This window comes from Mya arenaria, chromosome 13 (assembly GCF_026914265.1).
Source record: "Mya arenaria isolate MELC-2E11 chromosome 13, ASM2691426v1".
In the NCBI taxonomy this organism is placed as follows: Eukaryota; Metazoa; Mollusca; class Bivalvia; order Myida; family Myidae; genus Mya; species Mya arenaria.
The window spans coordinates 7,158,678-7,181,284 of NC_069134.1; the positions used below are offsets into that span (position 1 = coordinate 7,158,678).

Sequence of the window (22,607 nt, forward strand, 5' to 3'; positions counted from 1 at the left end):
CGTCGTATTTCGGTAATTTAGTGTACACAACAATGATATAAGTCTTGACATTTTGAGAACATTCACGCATATTATAAGACTTATACAAATGCTGTAATAGTCCTGAAACGCCTTCTGACTGACAGTCAACCGTTGCAATAGTTCCACATGCCTTTTGAATGACAGTCAACCGTTGCAACCGTTGCAATAGTTCCCACATGCGTTCTGAATGACAGTCAACCGTTGCAACCGTTGCAAAACTGTGTATTGTCAAAACTGATGATTGTTTTGATAAGGCTTGTCGCTGCGCGGATTAAAGCATGTCAGGCATAATTAATGCGTGTCGGTAATTATCCTTGCCAGCGGAAGGCACGACGGGTAAAGTGCGAACAAACAACCATACGGTAGTAACATCTCAATAGTTCGTTCTATGGATGTTTTTCTAATGACAGACAGCAGGTGTTTTTCACACCTTCGCACATTTGAAAAAGATTTGATAGTGACAATAATGCTACTTTGCGTTATGCACATTTTTTTATTATTTTTTAAAAACAGTAAGATACAACAAAATGTTTTGTAAAATATCGAAACATTAAAATCATGAACAACGATTAATTGATATTTACCTCCTTTCCCGATTTTCCGTCGCCGTTATAACTCAAACCAGTTAAAGTGCTGACTCACATCGAGTTTTTGTGAGTAGCGTCCCTTTTGTAAAAAAGTAAACACTCATGTTTGTTTTCAATTTATTTCTCAATAAATCATTTTAAAGTAAACATTTCTGCGTGTGTTAACTTGCGTGATTTTACCTATGTCAGTTGTTCTCTTCGGTGACGCAGTACAGATACTTACTTTTACCGCGTTCTTCCCCGGTCCGATATTTTCGACCTGAAATGGACTTGGAAAAAAACAGATGCAATTCTAATAGCATAGAAAGGACGCAGGCCCTTTTTAAGACAAGAATTGGAGGTAAAAAAGTGCGTCCTATGCATGATATAATACGGTAGTAAATTAAGTAGGTTGGATGGTTGAGTACCATTGTATCAAGTATCAATGCAATACCTCAAGTAGTTGCTGAGATATTAACATATGTGTGCTTGCATGCAAAACCTTAACCAGAATTTCTAAGTCAAATAATAAAGGCCTATTATTTGCATTAAATGCAAACTAGAGTTATCTAACTTGGTTAATTGAGTAGGTTGGATGGTTGAGTACCATTGTATCAAATTTCAATGCAATACCTCAAGTAGTTGCTGAGATATTAACCTATGTGTGCTTGCACGCAAAACCTTAACCAAGGGGTGACGCCGACGCCGACGCTTGGGTGAGTAGTATAGCTCTCCTTATTCTTCGAATAGTCGAGCTAAAAATACATTTACTATTTCAAATGTAAAATACCTTGGTTGAAGCTTGCACCATCCATGTTTGATGCAGAACCTGGCTGGTTTTGACCCTGCATGCCCATGTGTTGACCATCAGGCCCACTGCTAGAAGGGCGACTCATGCTGCCTGCACTGCCTGGAGAACCCATGTTTGAACTCATGTGTGGACTTGGACCCTGCCCCATGTTCTGTCCCGTTGGCTGATTCATCCCCTGTGCCTGTTGCATGTTCTGGTTGGGCCCACCCTGGTTTCCTCCCATCATTGCTGGGTTATAGCCACTTGGTCCCATGTTTTGGCCTTGCATTCCCTGGCCTTGGCCTTGCATTCCTGGCCTTCCCATTGCAGGGCCTCCAGGAGCTGTCATGTTGGGACCTCCCATGGCTGGGTTGCTCATATTTGGCACAGGACCCATGTTCCCACCCTGTATTTGTTGTGGATGCATATTTCCCATTCCTTGTTGTGGGCCACCTTGCACACTTTGTTGTCCTGGCACATTCTGAGACCCACTTGGCATATTTTGAGGCCCTTGCATGCCTTGTTGGCCTCCTTGCATCCCCTGTGAGCCTCCCTGCATGTTTTGAGGCCCTCCTTGGGGTCCCTGCATGCCTCCTTGCATTCCTTGTGGGCCTCCCTGCATACTCTGAGGGCCTCCCTGGGATCCTTGCATTCCACCAGACATTCCAGGGCCTCCTTGCATCCCCTGGGGACCCCCCTGCATGCCTTGTGGCCCTTGCATTCCTTGGCCTTGCATGCCAGGCCCCATGACCGAGCCTCCCTGCATATTTTGAGGACCGCCTTGAGAACCTTGCATCCCCCCTCCCATGCCTTGCATGACCTGTGGTGGCCCATGCATTCCCTGCTGAGGGCCTCCCTGCATGGCTTGAGGGTGCATGCCACCAGGCCGTTGCATGTGACCATACTGCTGCTGCTGCTGCTGCGTGTTGGGCATTCCCTTGTCATCCATTTTTATGTTCTTAAAAGGAAAATAATAATGAATGCTTAATTATTTATGTTTAGCAGGACAACTGCATTTAAGTAAGACCATCATCTTGAAAAGCTACTTAACATTGAGTAAAGAAAAAATCTCACTTCATAGTATTTAAATCCTCTTTACAATTAGGAATGTGTATGGTCTCAGACTCTGAACTAAAAACATTTTCCAATTTGCAATAAAATGTTGTTTTTTAGCTTTAATTTAAGTTAATCATGCTAGTAATATATTGTTGAGAGATACAATAATTTTAAGTGTAAATAAATGCTTGTTACCTGTTGCATTCGCTGAATGTTTTCTGGAGTGTAGGCAGGGCCAGGAGGGGGCGTGGTCATAGGACTACCGTCCCCTGATGCCATCCTTTTTCAAACTTGATCAAAGTATCCACCTTCAGCTGTCAATATGAGAACAATTAAAAGAATAAAACTTTACTTGTATATACCAGTTGGAAAAGAGATATCTTCAAAATATCAAGGAACTGTCTAGCTTCGTTGAAATATTGGATTAATCTTTCTGTCTGAACAATAAATGTTAGCTTTTTTCCTGATATAAAAAACACACAAATAAGCAGATATTCAATTAGAAAATCAACTTCAAATATTATTGGAAAATAGGCAAACTCCTTGTTTTTTAAGCTTTTAAATAAGGCCTAAAAAAATACATTTGGTTCATATTACCTGACCCTACCTACGAAATAGGTGCCGACCCTACTGTTTTTAAAGTCAATTTGAATTTTTTTTGAAAAACAAGAGCTGTCACAGTATGTGACGAATGCCCCCGATTGTGACATTGACCTATGAACAAGGTCAGTACATGAAAAGTTGATCTTGCCTTTACATGTCAAATACATATGGCAAGTTATTTTAGATTGCCTCTAAACATAAAAAAATACCACCCATAGTTGACAACCGACACTGTTATGTCCTTATATATGCAGCATTCCATTGTGAATAAACACCCAAGTGTGACCTTGACCTTTGAGATAGGGACACGGGTCTGTCATGCGACACGTCGTCTTGGTATGTGGAACACATGTGGCAAGTTATTTTAAAATCTGTCCATACAAGGGAAAGTTACAGCCCGGACACGACAACTTATACTCTATGTCCTTATATGCAGCACTCTGTTGTGAATAAACACCTAAGTGTGACCTTGACCTTAGAGGTAGGGACACGGGTCTTGCACGCGACACGTCGTCTTGGTATGTGGAACACATGTGGCAAGTTATTTTAAAATCTGTCCATACAAGGGAAAGTTACAGCCCGGACACGACAACCTATACTCTATGTCCTTATATGCAGCACTCCATTGTGAATAAACACTAAGTGTGACCTTGACCTTAGAGGTAGGGACACGGGTTGTTCACGCGACACGTCGTCTTGGTATGTGGAACACATGTGGCAAGTTATTTTAAAATCTGTCCATACAAGGGAAAGTTACAGCCTGGACACGACAACTTATACTCTATGTCCTTATATGCAGCACTCTGTTGTGAATAAACACTAAGTGTGACCTTGACCTTTGAGGTAGGGGCACGGGTCTTGCACGCGACACGTCGTCTTGGTATGTGGAACACATGTGGCAAGTTATTTTAAAATCTGTCCATACAAGGGAAAGTTTGAGCCTGGACACGACAACCTATACTCTATGTCCTATATGCAGCACTCCATTGTGAATAAAGACTAAGTGTGACCTTGACCTCTGAGGTAGGGACACGGGTCTTGCACGCGACACGTCGTCTTGGTATGTGGAACACATGTGGCAAGTTATTTTTAAATCTGTCTATACATGGGAAAGTAACAGCCCGGACACGACAACCTATACTCTATGTCCTATATGCAGCACTCCATTGTGAATAAACACTAAGTGTGACCTTGACCTTAGAGGTAGGGGCACGGGTCTTGCACGCGACACGTCGTCTTGGTATGTGGAACACATGTGGCAAGTTATTTTAAAATCTGTCCATACAAGGGAAAGTTACAGCCCAGACACGACAACCTATACTCCATCTCCTATATGCAGCACTCTATTGTGAATAAAGTGTGACCTTGACCTTTGAGGTAGGGGCACGGGTCTTGCATCTTCCATCTCCTATATGCAGCACTCTATTGTGAATAAAGTGTGACCTTGACCTTTGAGGTAGGGGCACGGGTCTTGCACGCGACACGTCGTCTTGGTATGTGGAACACATGTGGCAAGTTATTTTAAAATCTGTCCATACAAGGGAAAGTTACAGCCCGGACACGAGTTTTTGAGCCGGACACACGGACGGACGGAAGGAGCGATTTTAATATGCCCACCTTCGGGGGCATAAAAATGAAAATATATATATTATTATTTGTTTTTTTATTGCTTTTCAATATGTAGTTTAACACCTTGAATGCTGTTAACAGAAGATTACTCTAACACCATTCTACAATGATGAAAATGACATTCTTAAATAAGCCCAATAAAAAAAGATAAAAAAGCCTACCTACCCTACCTATTTTTGAAAAGGATGTAACACTAACCAAACCGTTTTTAGGCCTAAGATATACAAATGGGTCAAACTCTTATTTATCAGTAGTGGTTTCCCCCATTTCCTTTAAAACTTAATCTGCATTGTTATTAAAATAATATTGTTCAGCAGAACACAGGCCCTTTTGTCACCACATCATAAAATGTCTTATGACACCTGACATATTGTCTTTGTTGGATATACACAGCATGAAATCAAATTAGATAAAAAAGAGTTGTTGGATGCTGTTGTTGCGTTTTTTTTATACCTATGATTAAACCAGGCAAGTTCAGCCAACAGATCTTTTGTAGACTTACTACACCATTTTATTGGACATATATAACAGATCAAAACATGATTTCCAGGGACTTCTATTGTTTTTGAAAAAAAAGCATTGTGTATACTATCTCACTTAAACTGTTTGGGCCGTTGGCCTGGGTTGTCTTTTAGACATAACCAAAATATTTGTCAGTCAGGTAATTACGAAAATAAAAGAACTTGTGTATAATTCATAATTATAATGTATGAATAATTCCCATAATTATTTCTCTCTATGCATTTTTTTTTGTTTGACAACAGAAAATATTGAGAAAATTAAAAATATTTGTCTTTGACTTGTTACTGTGAAATCATTTATATTTGTTGGCATGAAATTTCGTGGTTTGCCGAAAAATTACAATTTCGTGGGTACTTGAATTCATGGCTTTTCGTTTTTGAAAAAAAATATAATCTAAATTGCGATCGTCCTAGATCGACTGCATTCCACGCGCTGGCCCGTGATTTCCGCTGTCTACGTCACTTGGTTTATAACACTCGCTAAAGTGGTACGACATGCCAAATAGTGCATATATCCATGTCAATTATCGATTTAATTGGAAATTAAGAAAAGAAGATGTACCCTGATCCTTAATACAGATAGACAATGCCAATTAAGAATTTTGCAAACTGTAAAAACACCGAGAAGGTCCGTATATTTGAGTAAACGATCCCTAATTACTTTTGAATATCATCTCATTTCAATATTTATTTACACGTTTTGTATATTGAACGATTTGTTTTGTACATTGTCACATTGGGTGCTCAGTAACCTCTAATGTTATCGATGAATTATTTCATTAAAGAAATAAAATTGAGAGCCGACAATCATCACTCACATTTTGTAAACCTGGAGATTTTAATGAACAGCACATGTTAAGGCACGTGCTTCTGTCATTTGTTTCATAAAAACACATTAAAATGATTTGGTTTATTATTTGTTAAAGGCTGATCAAATATATTAACAAAACAATGGTAGTAAGATATACAGTTAGACGGATATTTATGATGTGAACTGCGGCCTCCGTAACAAATAAACTATAGTATGAACATAACATGGCAATTGAAAAAGGGAATAAAGGGTGACAGGGTCAATATTTCGTGGGATCTTGAATTCGTGGATCACCCAACCCATGAAAACCACGAACATTAATGCCCCACGAACATTAATGATTTCACAGTATTTCTTGAAATTTTGCCAACCAAACAAAATATAAGAGCAAGTAAACTTGTCCTTTTTTCTGTCCTTTTTGGGAAAAAGACTCTTAATAGACAATTTGGCAAAATTTTAGGTTGTGAAATATGCCATTTTGAAACAAATAATAATTGCTAAATTAAAAAAAATTGGGGAATTTTACACTTTAAAGAACAATATTTATGCAAAAAGCTACAGAAACATGCTCAGTAGCAAAAAGTTAAAACATAAACCCGGTTTAGTGGCAATGGGCAAACGCCAAAGACATAGAACACAAAATCACAAACAAGAAACATAGAACAGCACAAAACTCTACAAACAGCACAGTGCATAAATAGTGCTCACAAAATGACGAAATTAATGAAAATAAAATATTGCTTTCTTTATCCCTTTCAAAAGACCAGAAATGGCTGTAAGATCAATCCGTGTGAGTATAAATATCAATTGCAATGAATCATGACAGTTAATATTGCATACTGATCTCTGAATGAGATGAAAAAGAACAAATTCTAAAATTAATAACCCCCAAAACTTTACATCACACAATTCATTAGGATCTTGAATGAACCATAACCAGTAAAAAGACTTTCATAATATGAGACATCTTCTGCGAAAATGAGTCCTGTTCAGGTAATCACGTTATCGAGATAATGTGAAATTAAACAAACAACACATTTTCTGCGAAATTATCATTTGTTAATCAATAATTTTAGCATTATTTTAACAGCATTTACAAACTCAAAGTGTGTACACTCTCAACACTCTACGTACACCTGTGATGAGTATTGGTACATATTCATCGATGCATTTTATGATCTTTTAAAGACATAATATGCTTTAATCAAGAATCCTAATCGAAACAAATGGCCGAAAAATTCTAATAAAACAATTTGTATGTGAAGAATTTGCCAGGTGTCATATTTGGTGCAAGAGGGTTTGTCCATAAAACAAAAATGAACTTCCGTATGCTTCCCAAAATTTAGCAAAATTTGGGACTTATCGTTAATATTTGGAAACAATACAGAAAGAAAACATAGCTTATTACAAAGGACGCCATTTTGATCCATCTGAAACAAAGCCGTCAGTACATTTAAATCAACAGTAAAAGTTTAATTACAAAGATATTTTCAAATTGTGAGTAGAAAAGGTATTTACCGACTTGTTATCATTAGCGTTTTGACACAATGCGGTGTTTTCTTATTCACTATCGTGTGTAATTAGGCCTACCGGTACCTTATTTTCCGATAACACATCAATTTTTGTGCGCATAGTTTTTGCGCAGTGTAAACTTTGAAAAGGTTATATACTACCATATTAAAGTGCATAAAGTCGCAATCGGAACACCTTAGCCCTTTTCCAACAGAATTGACAGGCTGTCTCGAAGCTTGCCAGAGATGACCGAGTTGTAACGGTTGCTTGTAGTCAATGGTGTGGAGATAAATGAGAAAGTCTACGGACCGTGATAAGCGTAACCCGTGCGATTTTTCGATCCATACGGCGCATACAGTATAGACCGTGATGCACAAGTCTCGGAAACGATTGTCCTACAGGAGTGGGTCAGGAAGAAGGCCCGTGGGCAATCGTTTGCGAGGCCCAGGCGGGTTTTCCAAAATTCACGTTGAAACTGGGACCAATTACAAACATCCTACTCACAGGTTAAAGTCAGGAGATGAAAAAATATCCTGCATATTGAAAAAGCGACATCCGATCTCATATACCTGTTCCAATGACATGCCCAGTTAGAAGTGAAAAAGCTACTTAGTAAAGTGTTTGCAGCAATGAACTTACGACGATGTTGCAACTCAATGGGAGGCCGTACTACATGAATCGTCAGTCGGTTCACGGTTTGCTGCTGTATCCCAACACGCACCAATTGGATAAGTTCAGTTCATGCTGTGGCAGATGCGCTAAACTAAGCCCTGCATTTCGTGATGCGCTGAAATGATCGCATTGTTGCAGTATACCATATGTCACTGTTGAAGTGTACATTGGGAAAGCTCCCTGCAAGACATGCAGATCTCAAATGCACCTTTACGCAACCTGAAAGAAATGTAACCTTTAATTTTTGGTTTAAATTGATCAGATGTTGACGCCACCCTAATGATGATTTTCTTACTAGTCCACCTAAATAGGTGGGGAGGTTCTATTACTCTTTCTGGCTTTATGGCCTGTCCGCTTGTATTGGCTGAATTATTGGCTGACCGCCCCTCATCCCTCGTGTAGACTAGTTTCAGGCAAACACCGTATTTATTAGCGAGGTTTAAAGGGACTGTGTCACAGATTGGCACCATAAAAAGTTTTTTCTGTAACGAATCTCAGGACAATAATCTAAAAGAATGTGTTACACTTTGTTTTCATAATTGTAAAAAAAAGTACAAAAATGTAAAAAAAAAAATGTGTCGGAGACCGGGTTCGAACCTGCGTCGCCAAAATTGAAGTCCAGCGTCTTACTTATTGAGTTACTAAGGCTTATTTTAATCGGGTGACATAATTAAGCTATACACCTACCTCGGTCATATCACGTGATAACACCGACTAGCCAATCATGCATAATTCTACCCGGTAGACATACCTAGTAATCTTTTTTAATGGAAAATTACGAAATAACTGCTAAACTTAAATAAATTGTAGACTAAGTGGTACTTCAGTTAGTAAGTTTCAATGCAGTGTACACATCGATGCCAAGATTATGTCAGTTTTCGACAATTTTTTTTTTCCCGCTATTTTATCATACGTGAGGCAGCCCCTTTAACGCCAAAGAGAAAAAATAGCCCACGAAAAGTGGCCGCGTTAAAACAGTAAATGAGAACTAAGGTGTTACACAATCGAGATGTTGTTAAATGGATGTCAGTCTTTTGGCTTGTTTTGCACTTGGCCGTAACAACACAAAAAAAGATTAGTAAGTGTAATTGGACGCCCATTATTGTGGCTAATGGTTCTACCAGACGACATAGCAACCATAGATCCCCCGTTATCTAGCCTAGCATTGCTTAGTGGCTTACGTTTGCTTCTTCTTTCTGCTACTGACTCGGAAATTCTGTAATGCATCTTGACATGCACTCCGTGACCTGGAAACTGGTCAGAACTTCGGTGTAAAACTGTATTAAACATGCTCTTGCTAAGTGAGTATATATATATTATCAAAATATTAAAGTGAATATAGAGGCAATATGTATTGATTTTTCACTGACTATATTTACGGACATAATGTATCTTTGGCACCATTCATGAAGTTGTCTATCAGATGAAAAATATACTCCGTTTGCGTTACGTTTTAGATAAGCAATGAACACTGCTTTAAAAATACATCCGTACTATACCAGGTGCATGTATTAAAAAGTCAAGACTTGGTGGAAAAAAAACTGTATCACGAATCTATGGCAGTATGTACGAACTCAAAATCTTATTTTATTCATAGCCGTTTTGTTGCCTGGTACCCTGCTTACTGATATTCCATTCATATCTAACGATAGCGTAAGGGGAAGGAACTCTAGACTAAGCCGATTTGATGCTGTCTATTAATGTTGTCTGCAACTTATGAGCGTAATGGTGTAGTTTTATATAATGGACCAATCAAATCCGTTGGATTGTTGTATTTACAAATGGCGGCACTCGAACAAATTTTGTGAATTACCGAATTAAACGTCGCCCATTTCTTGTAACAAAACTCACATCTTACAAAGTAGGAAATAACAATGTAATTTTAAACCATGTTGGCACCTTATGTTTTTTCATCTAATATTAAGATTTTAACATTTTGATTTACTTTAATATCAGCTGTTTAACAAAAAAGTGCTTTGGCGACATGCACAAACAAGTTTTACTGTCAGAGTGACAGTGATAACATAACCATGTTTTGATATTTCTTTACATGCATTTGAATGTTTTATTCTTCAAAAAATGAACATCAATAATTAGCTTTTAGTCTCCATTACATTGCAAGTCTCTTTTAGCAATCTAGCTTTTACTTTGTACTCTTGTGTGCGTGGTGTCAGTTCAAAAGGGGTCTAGTAGTGAAGAGGACTGGTCCATAAATGCTTAGTTAAAAAAAAAGGCGCACTTTGAAATCAAAGAAGCCAATGGTCATTTATGTACTTTTAATCTGTATGGGTAAGAACCAGCAGTTTGCTCAGTCAATTACAAAATTGTGGTAATGTTACGACTCACTAGCTGTTCTTGCTGAAAACTGCAATCTGTAAGAAAGCTGACCGTGGCTGTGGCCAGTAATAAATGGCAAGGTCCGACATATATATACTGTTCCATTTAATGGGTATTCCTGTTGGTTGCCTTTCTGATTCTGGGACATTAAAATGCTTACCTTAACTCCAAAAAAATCATTTTTTTCAATTAAAATCATTATTAACTACCCCATTGGGGTCATTAAGAGCACCTGCTTAGGCTCCTGATGAAATTCATATATGGAAAACCCATATCCTATTATATACAATAAGAGTGCAAAGGATTAAAAGTCATGTGATAATCAATAGGTCATGTGATGTGTCTGGCAGAATAAAAAGCGACTATTCCAATTTTCAATTATTAAATGACATTTTTGTTTTAAACTTTGCAACATTTTTTACCTGTTAAGTGAAATAAACTTTTCTCATTTTTACCTTAAGGTGATATATTGAAGTCAATGTATTGGACCATTTTATTGACTTACACACTTGGTGTTGTATACAGCGTCGATACAGCAGATACTGATTGCTTATTCACTGGCCTTAGATTCTGCCTACAGTCCAGATGATGAGTAACTGTGAGGAGCATAGTCGATATTTCATATTTTTTACTTTAACTGATCATCGAATAACAGTTGTATAAGTTTTTAGTCAGACTACAACTAAGACCACTATGCCACACCTGCAGCCAGGGATATTAATGATGTGTTAACTTACCTTGCACTGGAATCAATTATTGTTTTGAAATATTTTGTTTATAAACGTTCAAGCTGCCTGTATGAGACTAAATATTTTTTGTGGATAATGTGAAAAGTTGAAAATCAAATAATGTACAGCTTTTTTTGTTCTGTTTCAAAAATTCAAATAAATTTTATTTAAATTTCTCATTTTCAGATGTCATTTGTAAGAGTTGGTGGGAAGAATGCTGTCCCCAGAAAAAAGAAAACCTTAAAAATGAAACCATGGGATGTAAGTCAATTAATTACGATGTGTGACTTTATGAAATTTGGAAGCAGCAAAGTTCCATGTAGAAGGATTTACTGGTAGATATCAAAGACTGCCAACGAGTACACAGTAAATGATATTTTGATATACACATGTCATTCCTTTGGAACTGACAGAGAGCAAGGTTTTCTTTTATTGACATAAAAGCTATTACAGTTCACTTAATTTTAACATTGTAGCCATAATAAGTTGGGAAAAAATAATTTATGGGTACTATTCAGTTCTTTATACATTATAATGATTTTAACATGTTATGCTTATTTCAAGGATACATTAAATGACTTGGATGCCTACAAAGCAACCCCAGATGAAATTGTAAGTAATTTCACTTGTTTCTGCATGGATTTTATTTTACTGCTTAATCTTTCCATTTTTCTTTGTAAAGTGAATATTGCAATGATCAAGTTTGTAGAACATGTGGCTTGCCACCAAGGTTGGTTGTCGGCAAGTTCAAAATTTACAGCAGAATATTGAAATTTAATATTGGTCTTTTATCTGGCAATCACCTAAAACCCTAGGCTGTTTCAGGCGTATCGGAGGGCAGCACACCGAAGCAAACATGCAGTCAGTGCACATCTTACAAGACCTGGATCAGCTAAAAAAGGTATTCATACAAAACATGTTACTGAGGATATTTTTATATCACACTACTTGAAGTCAAGTTAAAAACTGAAACACTCTACTGCATTACGTATTAAAGTAGAATGTCATGTATAAGAAGAAAACCAATTTTAATTGTTTTATGTATTAGATTATTAAATAAGAAATAATCAAATTAATGAAATTTAAAAGAAGTATTGATACTATTATGACCATTACAGGGAAAAGATCTAGTCCATTCAGGAACAATTCACATGCAAGGAAAATTGCCATCATGAAAGAAGTTCTCTATGATCAGAGACAGGTATTGTAATGTCACATACTGATAACTAGGGATGCAAACAAATGGCCAAATTGATATTCGAATATTCGGTAATTCTTTCGATCAAAGATTTTATTACCAAAATGAATCATTAAGAAGTTGTAGTTAACTTATTACTCGCTATAGTTATAGACAGGGCCTTCTTTTTCGTAGCCGTTACACACGACAGGTCTTGATTCTTCCCTTAATTAGCCTCCTAAATTCCCCATCCCAACAAAAGGCAATACATTTTGAACAAACAAAACACCATCGAAAAATTTCAATTCCACTTCATTCATAGTTGTAAATAATGCAAAATCAGACCGGAGATGATCATAATGAAACACGGAAAACACGGAAAACAGTTTGTAAGCAGAACATCGCATTCATGTCGTCACAGCCATTTGAAATATATTGCACAACTTAATTGGAAGCTAAGACAACAATTTGGTGATTTAGCCGATCCCCTATGTCCTTTATTGGACTGGTAATTTAACTGTCACCGAAAACATTTGAGACTTGTTTTATGTCACTTTTCAAAAAGCCAGTTATTGTTAAATTACTGGAACTGTTTAGTACCCGACCATATGCCCTAATTGACATATGATGTGTGTATAGGTTATTGTCATCACATTCACACCTCTGGCATTAGGAGCCAATTGCTGTAAAAACAAGACAAACAAATTTTATACACAACAACACCAATGTAGGCAAAAGGTTTGTTATTTTATTTTTTCAACAAAAAAAACTTTGAATATTCAAATACCGATTTTTGACATTCAAATACCAAACGTTCGATCAAATATTCGAATATCTGTTTGCATCCCTAACCTTTTAACCAATGGTAAAATATGGCATATTCATATCATACTGTTTATTCTTCTATCAAATGATCTCAGTTGTGCTTGAAACTGGTTGTTTGGTTCTGATTTTAACATGTACAATTTGCTTCCTTACTTTTCAAAAATACATAAACTAGATTAGTGAATAATCTGATTTTATTGTTTTAAAACATGTTTGTGTCATTGTTGTTTCTGTTACTTACATACCAACATCACCCATTGCATTCTTTTTCAGTTGCAAGATGTCCTGGAAAAGTCTGATACCATGATGGCTGTGGTCAAAGACCTGTTTGGAGATGATCCAAGGGTAATTTACATTGTGGAGTACATTGTCATATTAATCAGAATTGATTATTTACTTCTTTTTAAACAATCAGTGCCAGTAATGGCACTCAAATTAATATTTAAACATTTATCATACAAATGCCTCTGCCCTTCATACACATATGCATACAAAATTATTAAACAGAGCGTGGATGTTGACATCACATAAACATACATGAGATGTAAGGTAGTCTAAATCAGTATTAAAGCAGAAATATAACAACTAGACATAAATAAAAAAAAAAACAATTATTACTACTCACATAGTTTTGACTTACTATATCTGCATAAAACAAATATGTTAACAATTTCTTAAAAAAAAAAATGTGTGTTTTGTGACGACCCATCTATTTAAACTTATATTGTGTACAATGTACATTCCTTTGACAATGTACATTCCTTTAATATGAAAAGAATATGTATTTCAGAGATTTGAAGGTTTCCCATCTGTAACATCTGCCCCCAACTCACGGAAAGCGGATGTCGCATCTTCCTTAGTTGCCTTGCCTCCTGAAATGAGGACGCGGTCAGAGGAGCTCAGTGACTCCATGATGAATGCATCCGCTCTCAATCAGCTGCAGGACGACTCGGGTAAAACTTTGATTTATCTTTGCCAAGCATTATTGATAACAAAAAATAAGATATGTTTGGCACTCAACATTTACGGTAGTCCTCAAATGAAGAGTGCATGTTACGTCCTCTTTTGTAACAAGAATTTCCAGTAAGAATTGTTTTGCTGAATATCATTGAACAGGACGTTATAGACATTTTAAAACAGCATGATAATTCTCAACATTGCAAGATCACAAAACAGATCATTTAATGAGATATTTTGGAATGTTCAATCTACCTGTATGAAGTTTTTAATGACTATTTCTGATTAACTCTCTGAACAGACCTTGATGATTCTCACCCGGCCCCCCTCAACTACCAGCCCAAGATCAACATGCAGCGGTTCCAGCAGTTCCTTGAGGCGGAGGAGAAGAACACAACGCTGAGCACAATCAATGGACAGGCTGGCCTTAGTCACTTAGGTCAACTCAATGGTGCCATACAGAGCTCACACCTGCCAGACACAACTGGCAACACTTTCAGGGGTATGTATGGCTGCTTACTGTTAATTAACAGTAATTAAAAGTCAAGGTTGCAAAACAATTTAAAAAAGTGTGAACTATAACACTCATTTTTTAACCCAATCAAAATGACAAGAACAATTTATATTGAGGGTAATGATTAGTAATAATTTATTCATGTTTCATATAACTACATGTTGAAAGTTAAGTGAAATTTTGTGTCAGAGAAATTATAATGTAAAAAGTTAAAAACATTTCGTTATAAGCTACGAGTTAGTGGTATTCTTCTTACTTCAGATGCCTCCCTCAGGACTCCACCAAAGGCTAAGAAGAATGCTGATGAATCCTTGGACATACTGAAACCGCCCAAATCTGCCATGAATGATACGGGGAAAATCAACAAAACCAAGAAGCGAGTACCAAAACCCGAGCCTGTCCTCAACACATCAAACCTCACTCTCAATGAGCTAAGAAAGGTAACATGTATGGATGCATCTGATATTAATTTTGTGAATGCAATTTTCTTTAAGAAACCAAATAGATATTTCAGAATTATTTTATTTGAAATCATTTTTAAAAAAAATTGGATGAACCTTTATAGATATTTTAGGACCCTGTGTTAATATGCCCTGTAGAATGGCATATAGTGATTGCACTGTCTGTCTGTCTATGCATCTTTGTAAATTTCTCAGCAAAAACTTTGTTATTATTGATGGAAATTAAACATCACAGAATTGTAGACAACCATGAGAAGGTGTGTTGGGCATAACATTTGTGATCTTTTTTGAAAGGTCAATGTCACTCTTGGAGGTCAGCGTAATACAACATCAAATTCAAAAATATGCTCCAAATCTGTGATGCTCTTTTTTAAATGATAAAACGGAATTGAACCCATAAAACATCTGAAGGCATTTCTATATGACATGCTTTTATGCTTTGTATAAACTTAATTTACTCCTAGAGTCTATGCACTTTAACACCAAAATTGTTATTAAATCTGCAGGTTTTGGAGACTCTGGAGGACGAGATTGCAGACTTTGAGCAGATAACAGGACGACGACCACCTGCTGAGCGAAATCGACAGGAGACATTCTCTGGCTACACGCTGGCGATTGTGGACTCAGTGACAAAGCTGACCCGCTACCTTCGGGATTGTGAGCTGCAATTGCGAGCCGAGGTCATGGTTCGGGAACAACTCACAGAGGATGTCGTACAATTTCGTGCCCTTGTGGATGCTCTAACCTCGGTATGTAGATGACGTAACATAAATCGGCTGCACTTGTCTAGCACAGCTTTGTGCATAAATTAAATTATATTTTGTCATATACAATTCTGGTCTGTTCTTTGCTAATAATACATGTATCTTAGTATATAACATTTGAAGTTTATAATTGACATTGTTCTAGAATTCCATTTGTGTAAGATTTCTGATCATTAGAAGTTTTTCATTTTTGATAAAGACATTATTAAGTTGATGGTACTAAGTTATAAATGTTATTTTTGTAGCAAATCATACTGGTTATATTTTGTTTTGTGAATGTTTCATATTGATTCTTACCAGGATATCATATCAACCCAAGAAGAGTTTCATAAGATGTCATTTGAATTCCAAAAGTTTAGACTGCAAACACAGGAGGAAATGAAACGATTGAAGGTAATTTTTGGTTTCTATGAAGTGTTACATTTCGTACATCAAATAGAATTTAAGCAGATTATCTGCATTTTCTTTTCATAGTTCAAGGTGAATTAGCCTTAGTAATTTCCAAAGTTAGTAGCAATGTATGTTTTTAAAGCAGTTTTATTGGGTGTTTTTTTTTGGTGATGAAATCCTATGTTAATTAATCTCCCCATACATGATCTATTGCCACATAAACCATTGAATACCAAATATTAGTCACAAATGTTAACATTTAACACTTTGTTTTGTTCAAGGGTGGGCAGACAGGTGATGTCACAAGCCTGGCCCAGTCTGTGAGCTCCCAGCCCGGGGACCCCCAGCAGACAGTCACTCCACCCAGGCACAACCCACAACACTCAAACACAGCACCTAGTCAGCAACAAGGTACAGAAGAGACTTAGAATGAGCATTTTGGCTTTATTCTCAAGTAAATCTGAATATTTTAAGTGCAAGTATCTACCTGATTCAATGTTATTCATTAAATTTCACTTTGCATTGCATGTATTTGGATTAACTTGTTTTATGTGCAAACAAAACGATTAAATAAATATTTGTTAGACCAAAAAGGTTCAGTTATGTTATTGGTGAAATACTGTTTTCTTCATTGCAAATGCAGACCATTTCAAATACTGTGAAATCATTAATGTTCGTGGGCATGAAATTTCGTGGTTTGCCGAAAAAAAACAATTTCGTGGGTACTTAAATTCGTGGATTTTCATTTTTGAAAAAAAAAATCGAAGATGCGATCGTCCTAGATCGTCTGCATAATATCCACGCGCTGGCCCGTGATTTTCGTCTTCTACGTCACTCGGTTTATGACACTCGCTAATGTGGTACGACATGCCAATTAGTGCATATACCCATGTCACTTATCGATTTAATTGGGAATAAAGGTAATAAAAGAAGACGTACCCTGATCATAAATACAGATAGAGGAAGCCATTTAATGCCAATTAAGAATTTTGCAAACTGTGAAAACACCGAAAAGGTTCGTTTATTGTCACGTTCGGTGCTTAGTAACCTTCAATGTACTAGTAATCGATTAATTATTACATTAAATAAAAAAATCGAGTATAGACACTCATCACGCACATCTTGTAAACTTGGAGATTTTCATTAACAGCACACGTTTAAACACGTGCTTATAACTGTCATTGGCTGCATAAAACACATTTAATTGATTTGGTTCATTATTTGTTAAAGGCAGTTATAATATATTAACAGAATAATGATCGTAAGTTATACAGTGAGACAGGTTTTAACACTGTATACTGCGATCTCTGTAAATAATATACTAGAGTATGTACGTGACAAGGCAATTGAAAAAGTGAATAAAGGGTTTATATTTCGTGGGATCTTGAATTCGTGGATCACCTAACCCACGAAAACCACGAACATTAATGCCCCACGAACATTAATGATTTCACAGTAATACTCTTCCCCATATTTTTTTTTTCATTAAAAACATTTTTTGTTAATTTGCACTTGTTGTTAACATTGTTATTACTTTATAATTCACCAGAATGCATAAAGAATAATAAGTTGCACATTGTACAGTTAAATAATTTCAAGCATATTTCAAGTTTGTGTCAAGAAAACTACATCAGCATTAAGGAAAGTATTCTGTTTACAAATATTTAAGACACACTCTTATGGTGTTGTAAAGTGAAGACAGTGACAAATTTATTCAGTCCTTTGATTCACTAGAAATAAGATTAGTGTGAAAATTTAAAAGTTACAAGTTTTTGCACAGCCCCTGCCCAGCAAAATGGTGTCCCCATGGCGTTTGGAGATCACCTTAAAGCGATGCCTGCTGCAGTCATGTTGTCTCCCCCAGTGAGAAGGTCAAGAGTTACGGACCCTGACAGGGAGGCTGCCATGAGCAACAGTAGGTGGCTTTGTGAACAGTGTTCTTCATCTGTATGTACTTGTGGGTTATAAAGACTGAATCATGATAATTAAGCACTAAAGTTCCATGAAAGAGGCATTAATGAATTTCAAAAGGTTTTATTAACTTCCAGATGTAAGCACATAACAATGCATTGATTATTCTCATGGGGTAATATCATCAATATTGACATGTATTTGTTAATTAACATTATAATTGCATGTATTTTAGGGCCACAACAGGGTTCCTTGCTGGATGTTCAAGACTATGTCTCTGGTGAACCTAGCACCAACAACTCTGCTCTGCATGATGATTATGCTGACCTACCGGGCTCGGGCCCCACGAGCCTTGCTCCTCTCCTTAACCAGTTTCCCGAACCATCCAATCGTGCGACTCTTGCCAAGCAACCACAGCCCATAAACCAGCAACCCAAGTCTCAGGCACCTGCTTCCATAAACTCTATCAGTGTTCCCAAACCTACACCTCTTGTGCAGAGCAATGTTGGTTTTTCGTTAGAAACAGGGGCAAGTTTTAGTGGAACACAATCTTTCCCACAGCAACAAAACCAGCCTTTTACTGTTGTGCTTCAGGACCGACCTCAGACATTCCAGAGATCAAATGCTCAGCCAGTGATTACAACTGACCAATTCAAAACCTCTGTCAGATCAAATGACCAGGTGTCTGACCAATTACAAGCCTCTGCCAGGTCACATGACTCCCAGGGCTCACAAGGATCAGGACCTGACCGGGAGTTCCTCGCCTCACAGATTGCTGCATTAAATAAGCAACATGGTGAAGCACAAAAACGCCTTCAACATTTAATGATTCAGCAACAGTCTATGAAAGATGGTGCTGAAAACCAGCAGCATCAACAGCAACATGTGCAACAAAGACAGCAGCATCAACAACAGCAGGAAACAGTGAAGAGTCAGCAACGACAACAAGTGGTGGATAATCAACAGAGGATTCAACAACAACAATTGCAATTTGAACAACAACAGAAACTCATTGAAATGGTTGTTCAGCAGCAGCAAAAAATTCAGCAACAACAGCTTGAAAAACAGCAGCAACAAATGCAACAACAACAGATGATGATGAAACAGCAGCAAGCGATGGTGCGACCAAACATTCCTGGCCAGGCTGGTGATGGAAGTGAAGATCTAAGGAAGTCAGCAGAGTACCCAGGCTACAGGCCCTTGCACAAAGTCAGCGTAAGTGACGATGTACTCATGTCATAATGACCAATTCATAATTTGTATTTTTAAAACAAAAGTTCCATGAAAAAAGGTTTACATAAGCTGATATTGTTATGATAATTTATTATTTGAATAACATGGCAAAAAAATATAAAAATAACTTTTAGTAAAATCATTTACTAGTATGACTTTAATGTTTCATATTTATATTTCAATATCACACTCTCTTCCAGACTGGTTTGCCAGAGTATCCAGTCTCTCCAAACATTTCCCCCATCTCGGACAAGTCTTACAGTTACAGAAATGAGTACCAGTCTGTAGATAGTGAGGTAAGTGCAATGGTAGCCTGGAGAGCATTGCTAAGGCAGTAAACTCTTCAAGAACAAATCTTATGCAATGGTGCGTCCTTTGAGAGCCCTTCACATTGAATGGCAAAATTTTTGTTACCTTGCGAATAGTATTCTTTGGCAGCATAGAAAATCTGCTTCTAAATTGAACTGTAAGATTCATGTGGGTTTTTTGGAGGTGGGCATTACATTTCCTGACCTTTATTCTACTGACTACTTTTCTATTTTAACCAAAAGCGCTTCTGAAAAGCAGGCCGTTGCTTAGAAATGTAGAGTTCTTCTGCAGCCCTACTGTATAAGACTCTGCCTCAGACAAATCTCACCTGCTAAATTGTTTTCAGATTAATTTTATGTTTACAATTGGAAATCAATCTTCTGTGTGGATCATGACAGACTTTGTTTTATGTCATGAGAAATCTTAATATATTAAGTACAGCTGATGATTTAAATTTTTCAGATATCTATTTTGCAGACCTTCACTTGTTATCTATTTCTTTTATAAAAATGTAAATCCATTTTCAGATGATATCAGCTCAATCTGGCTCACAGGTGACCAGTTCAATAGCTGTCTCTGACATTGACCAGTCAGAGAGGGGTTTGTCGCCCTCTGATCTGCGCTAGATAGTTGTTTGCCATTGCTAGGTAGATGTTTGTTTGTATTTCAGCCCGGCATGGCGCCATCTGGGAGAGGCATTACCGTTTCCTTGCCAACTGTTGATATGGACCAATCAGATGAATGTACATACCCACCCATGTCTGCTAGATAGCTGCATGTTTTTTGGCATACCAGATGAACATGTACTATAAATGCTATGAATGGTTGATGTGCTATATATTATTGTCAGATTATTAAGCGTTTGCCAGCTTGTCAGGGATTTAAATAGTATTGTTTTCTGTTCTCTGACTTCAGTTGATACCAATACAACGTGAATTTCTTTTTTGGAAATGTGTATCCAAATGTACTGCAAAGACCAACACTTTATCCAACCACTGGTCAAGCATGTTTCTTATTTACACAGTTTATGTTAATATACGTGGTAATGTTTTAGCGAAGTCACGCTACACTTGTTTTAGTTAATTATCACTGACAGTATAACTTTTATGTTATTTTGTTCAATCACTTGACCTTTTGTAAGATTAAAATATTTTTATCTTAAATAAAATTTTAAATTGAATTCAATGGTACTAAAAATTATAGGATAATCAAGATATTCAAGAACTACATGATTTCGGGATGAAATATGTTAATAAATTGACAGAAAATATCTATTGTAAGTGTTATTTGCAATGGCTTTCAAGAAACTTGAAGGTCAAAATAGATTTCGTTTTAATTATACAACCTTAAGTTCAGTTTGAATCTTTTACAATGGCATTAGACAAAACACTGAGTGTTTTCTCTGTGCATTTCTGATTTATGCTACTAGCCAACAAAACATTGTAGGGTTGTAATTATAGTCAACTTATATGTTGTTAAGTGTACTGTTGACCATATTGGCCAAATATTAAAGTTATTGTTGAGTAAGTCTCAACTACAAATTTATTAAAAATGGTTATTCAATAGAAATAATATATTGATATTTTCGTTAGCAACAATATAATATTTGATAGCTTCGAAGTAACAACACTGTTACAAATTGAGAATATGTGTACCTTTTTTATTTGTGCGTTTTTTGATGAATGACAGTGTGATATATTTATTGTATTCTTGATTTTTCACAGTTAACATTTGATAGAAATAAACGATTCATGTACTATTAGTTGCTTCACGTTTTCTTGACTCACATGTATATATGGCAGTCTGCAATATACTGTTGTACTGACCATAAAAAAGTGAAATCTTATTGGCTGAACTTGGAACTGTACAATGTCATGAAAAAGGGATGCCAATGTTAATCATCTTCACTTGCTGCCACTTTACCTACTTTTAGGTGTCTTTGTGGTCAGGATACACTTGAATAGGATATCGAAATTTAGAATTTCATACATAGCTCTCCGAGTTCTCTACATCTAAAGGTTACTTCAGTCAAGGGCCAGAACTCTGTACATTCTAGGTCTTGTGTTTAGTCCTAGCACTCTGACAAAAATACTTATGATATGGCCTATAATGGAGGAAGTTGTCAATCGCTTGCAGTACTTGTGTAATTCTTAAATTGTATTAGATTATGTACAAAATGTATACTAAATGATACACTTATGAGACATTGGAGGCTCAAATGTGATACAAATTTTTAGCCTAACCATTCAAAGCTTCAGCATTAAGTTCAAGTTTTAATACAAGTTGGCATTTCACTTCAAACTCCCATGCCCTTTATTCAATTCCCTTTTTACAATGCACAGTTGTTCAGGACCATCACGCAATTATGATACATAATTCCATATCATCATAAATGCAAATTATGGCCCCTGATTGACTGAGGAACTTAGGTAAGAGTTTGAGTGCACATTGTGTCTAGTTTTAGTGCAAGTTGTGATTTATACTTAAACATCTATACCCTTCATTCAGTTGACTTCTTACTTTGCACAATTTTTGAGGGCCATCATACAATAAGGTTACATAACTCCATGTTATCCTAATACAAATCATGGCCCTTAATCAACTTAAAAAAATGGTTCAAGTTTCAGGGCAACTAGGGGTCTTAACTCTCTTAAATACTGTTCATTCAATGGACTTCATTTATCACCCAATTGTTCACAGCCATTACACTTTAAGGTTACAGAACTCCATATTAATCTAAATATAAATTATGCACCTTGATTTACTTTTATCTTAACCGGCTAATTATTAATGCATTAATTTTAAAGACAAAGCAGCATT

At 36.6% G+C, this 22,607-nt stretch overlaps 2 protein-coding genes across 4 annotated transcripts in view; one reads left to right on the forward strand and one right to left on the reverse strand.

The window, feature by feature from the left end:
* Nucleotides 1-7,638, reverse strand: part of LOC128213567 (transcription activator BRG1-like) — a 31,665-nt gene extending 24,027 nt beyond the window's left edge. For both annotated transcript variants that reach the window (XM_052919425.1, XM_052919424.1), the window contains exons 1-3: nucleotides 7,516-7,638; nucleotides 2,629-2,747; nucleotides 1,378-2,335 (exon numbers count right to left, since the gene is read on the reverse strand). In XM_052919425.1, the coding sequence (XP_052775385.1) occupies nucleotides 1,378-2,335; nucleotides 2,629-2,712 (1,042 nt within the window). In that variant the 5' untranslated portion in view covers nucleotides 2,713-2,747; nucleotides 7,516-7,638. The remainder of the gene's footprint in view (nucleotides 1-1,377; nucleotides 2,336-2,628; nucleotides 2,748-7,515) is intronic.
* A 2,309-nt stretch (nucleotides 7,639-9,947) lies between these two features.
* Nucleotides 9,948-21,546, forward strand: LOC128213037 (spindle and centriole-associated protein 1-like). 2 transcript variants are annotated; one of them, XM_052918517.1, is made up of 16 exons: nucleotides 9,948-10,042; nucleotides 11,433-11,507; nucleotides 11,811-11,858; nucleotides 12,072-12,147; nucleotides 12,365-12,447; nucleotides 13,522-13,593; nucleotides 14,039-14,201; nucleotides 14,507-14,707; nucleotides 14,981-15,159; nucleotides 15,687-15,929; nucleotides 16,245-16,337; nucleotides 16,616-16,745; nucleotides 18,115-18,249; nucleotides 18,481-19,460; nucleotides 19,679-19,774; nucleotides 20,458-21,546. In XM_052918517.1, exons 2-16 carry the CDS (start codon nucleotides 11,433-11,435, stop codon nucleotides 20,557-20,559), a joined length of 2,676 nt encoding a protein of 891 aa, XP_052774477.1. In that variant the 5' UTR covers nucleotides 9,948-10,042; the 3' UTR covers nucleotides 20,560-21,546. The 2 variants fall into 2 exon arrangements, with proteins under 2 accessions (XP_052774477.1, XP_052774478.1); XM_052918518.1 differs by having other exon boundaries at nucleotides 9,973-10,057.
* The last annotated feature ends 1,061 nt before the right edge of the window (nucleotides 21,547-22,607 follow it).

Coding starts and splice junctions, on each gene's coding strand:
- LOC128213037 (XM_052918517.1), top strand. CDS start 11,433: ATGTCATTTGTAAGAGTTGGTGGGAAGAATGCTGTCCCCAGAAAAAAG. Junction 15,160..15,686: donor CTCTCAATGAGCTAAGAAAG/GTAACATGTATG, acceptor TTAAATCTGCAG/GTTTTGGAGACTCTGGAGGA. Junction 19,775..20,457: donor ACCAGTCTGTAGATAGTGAG/GTAAGTGCAATG, acceptor TTTGTATTTCAG/CCCGGCATGGCGCCATCTGG.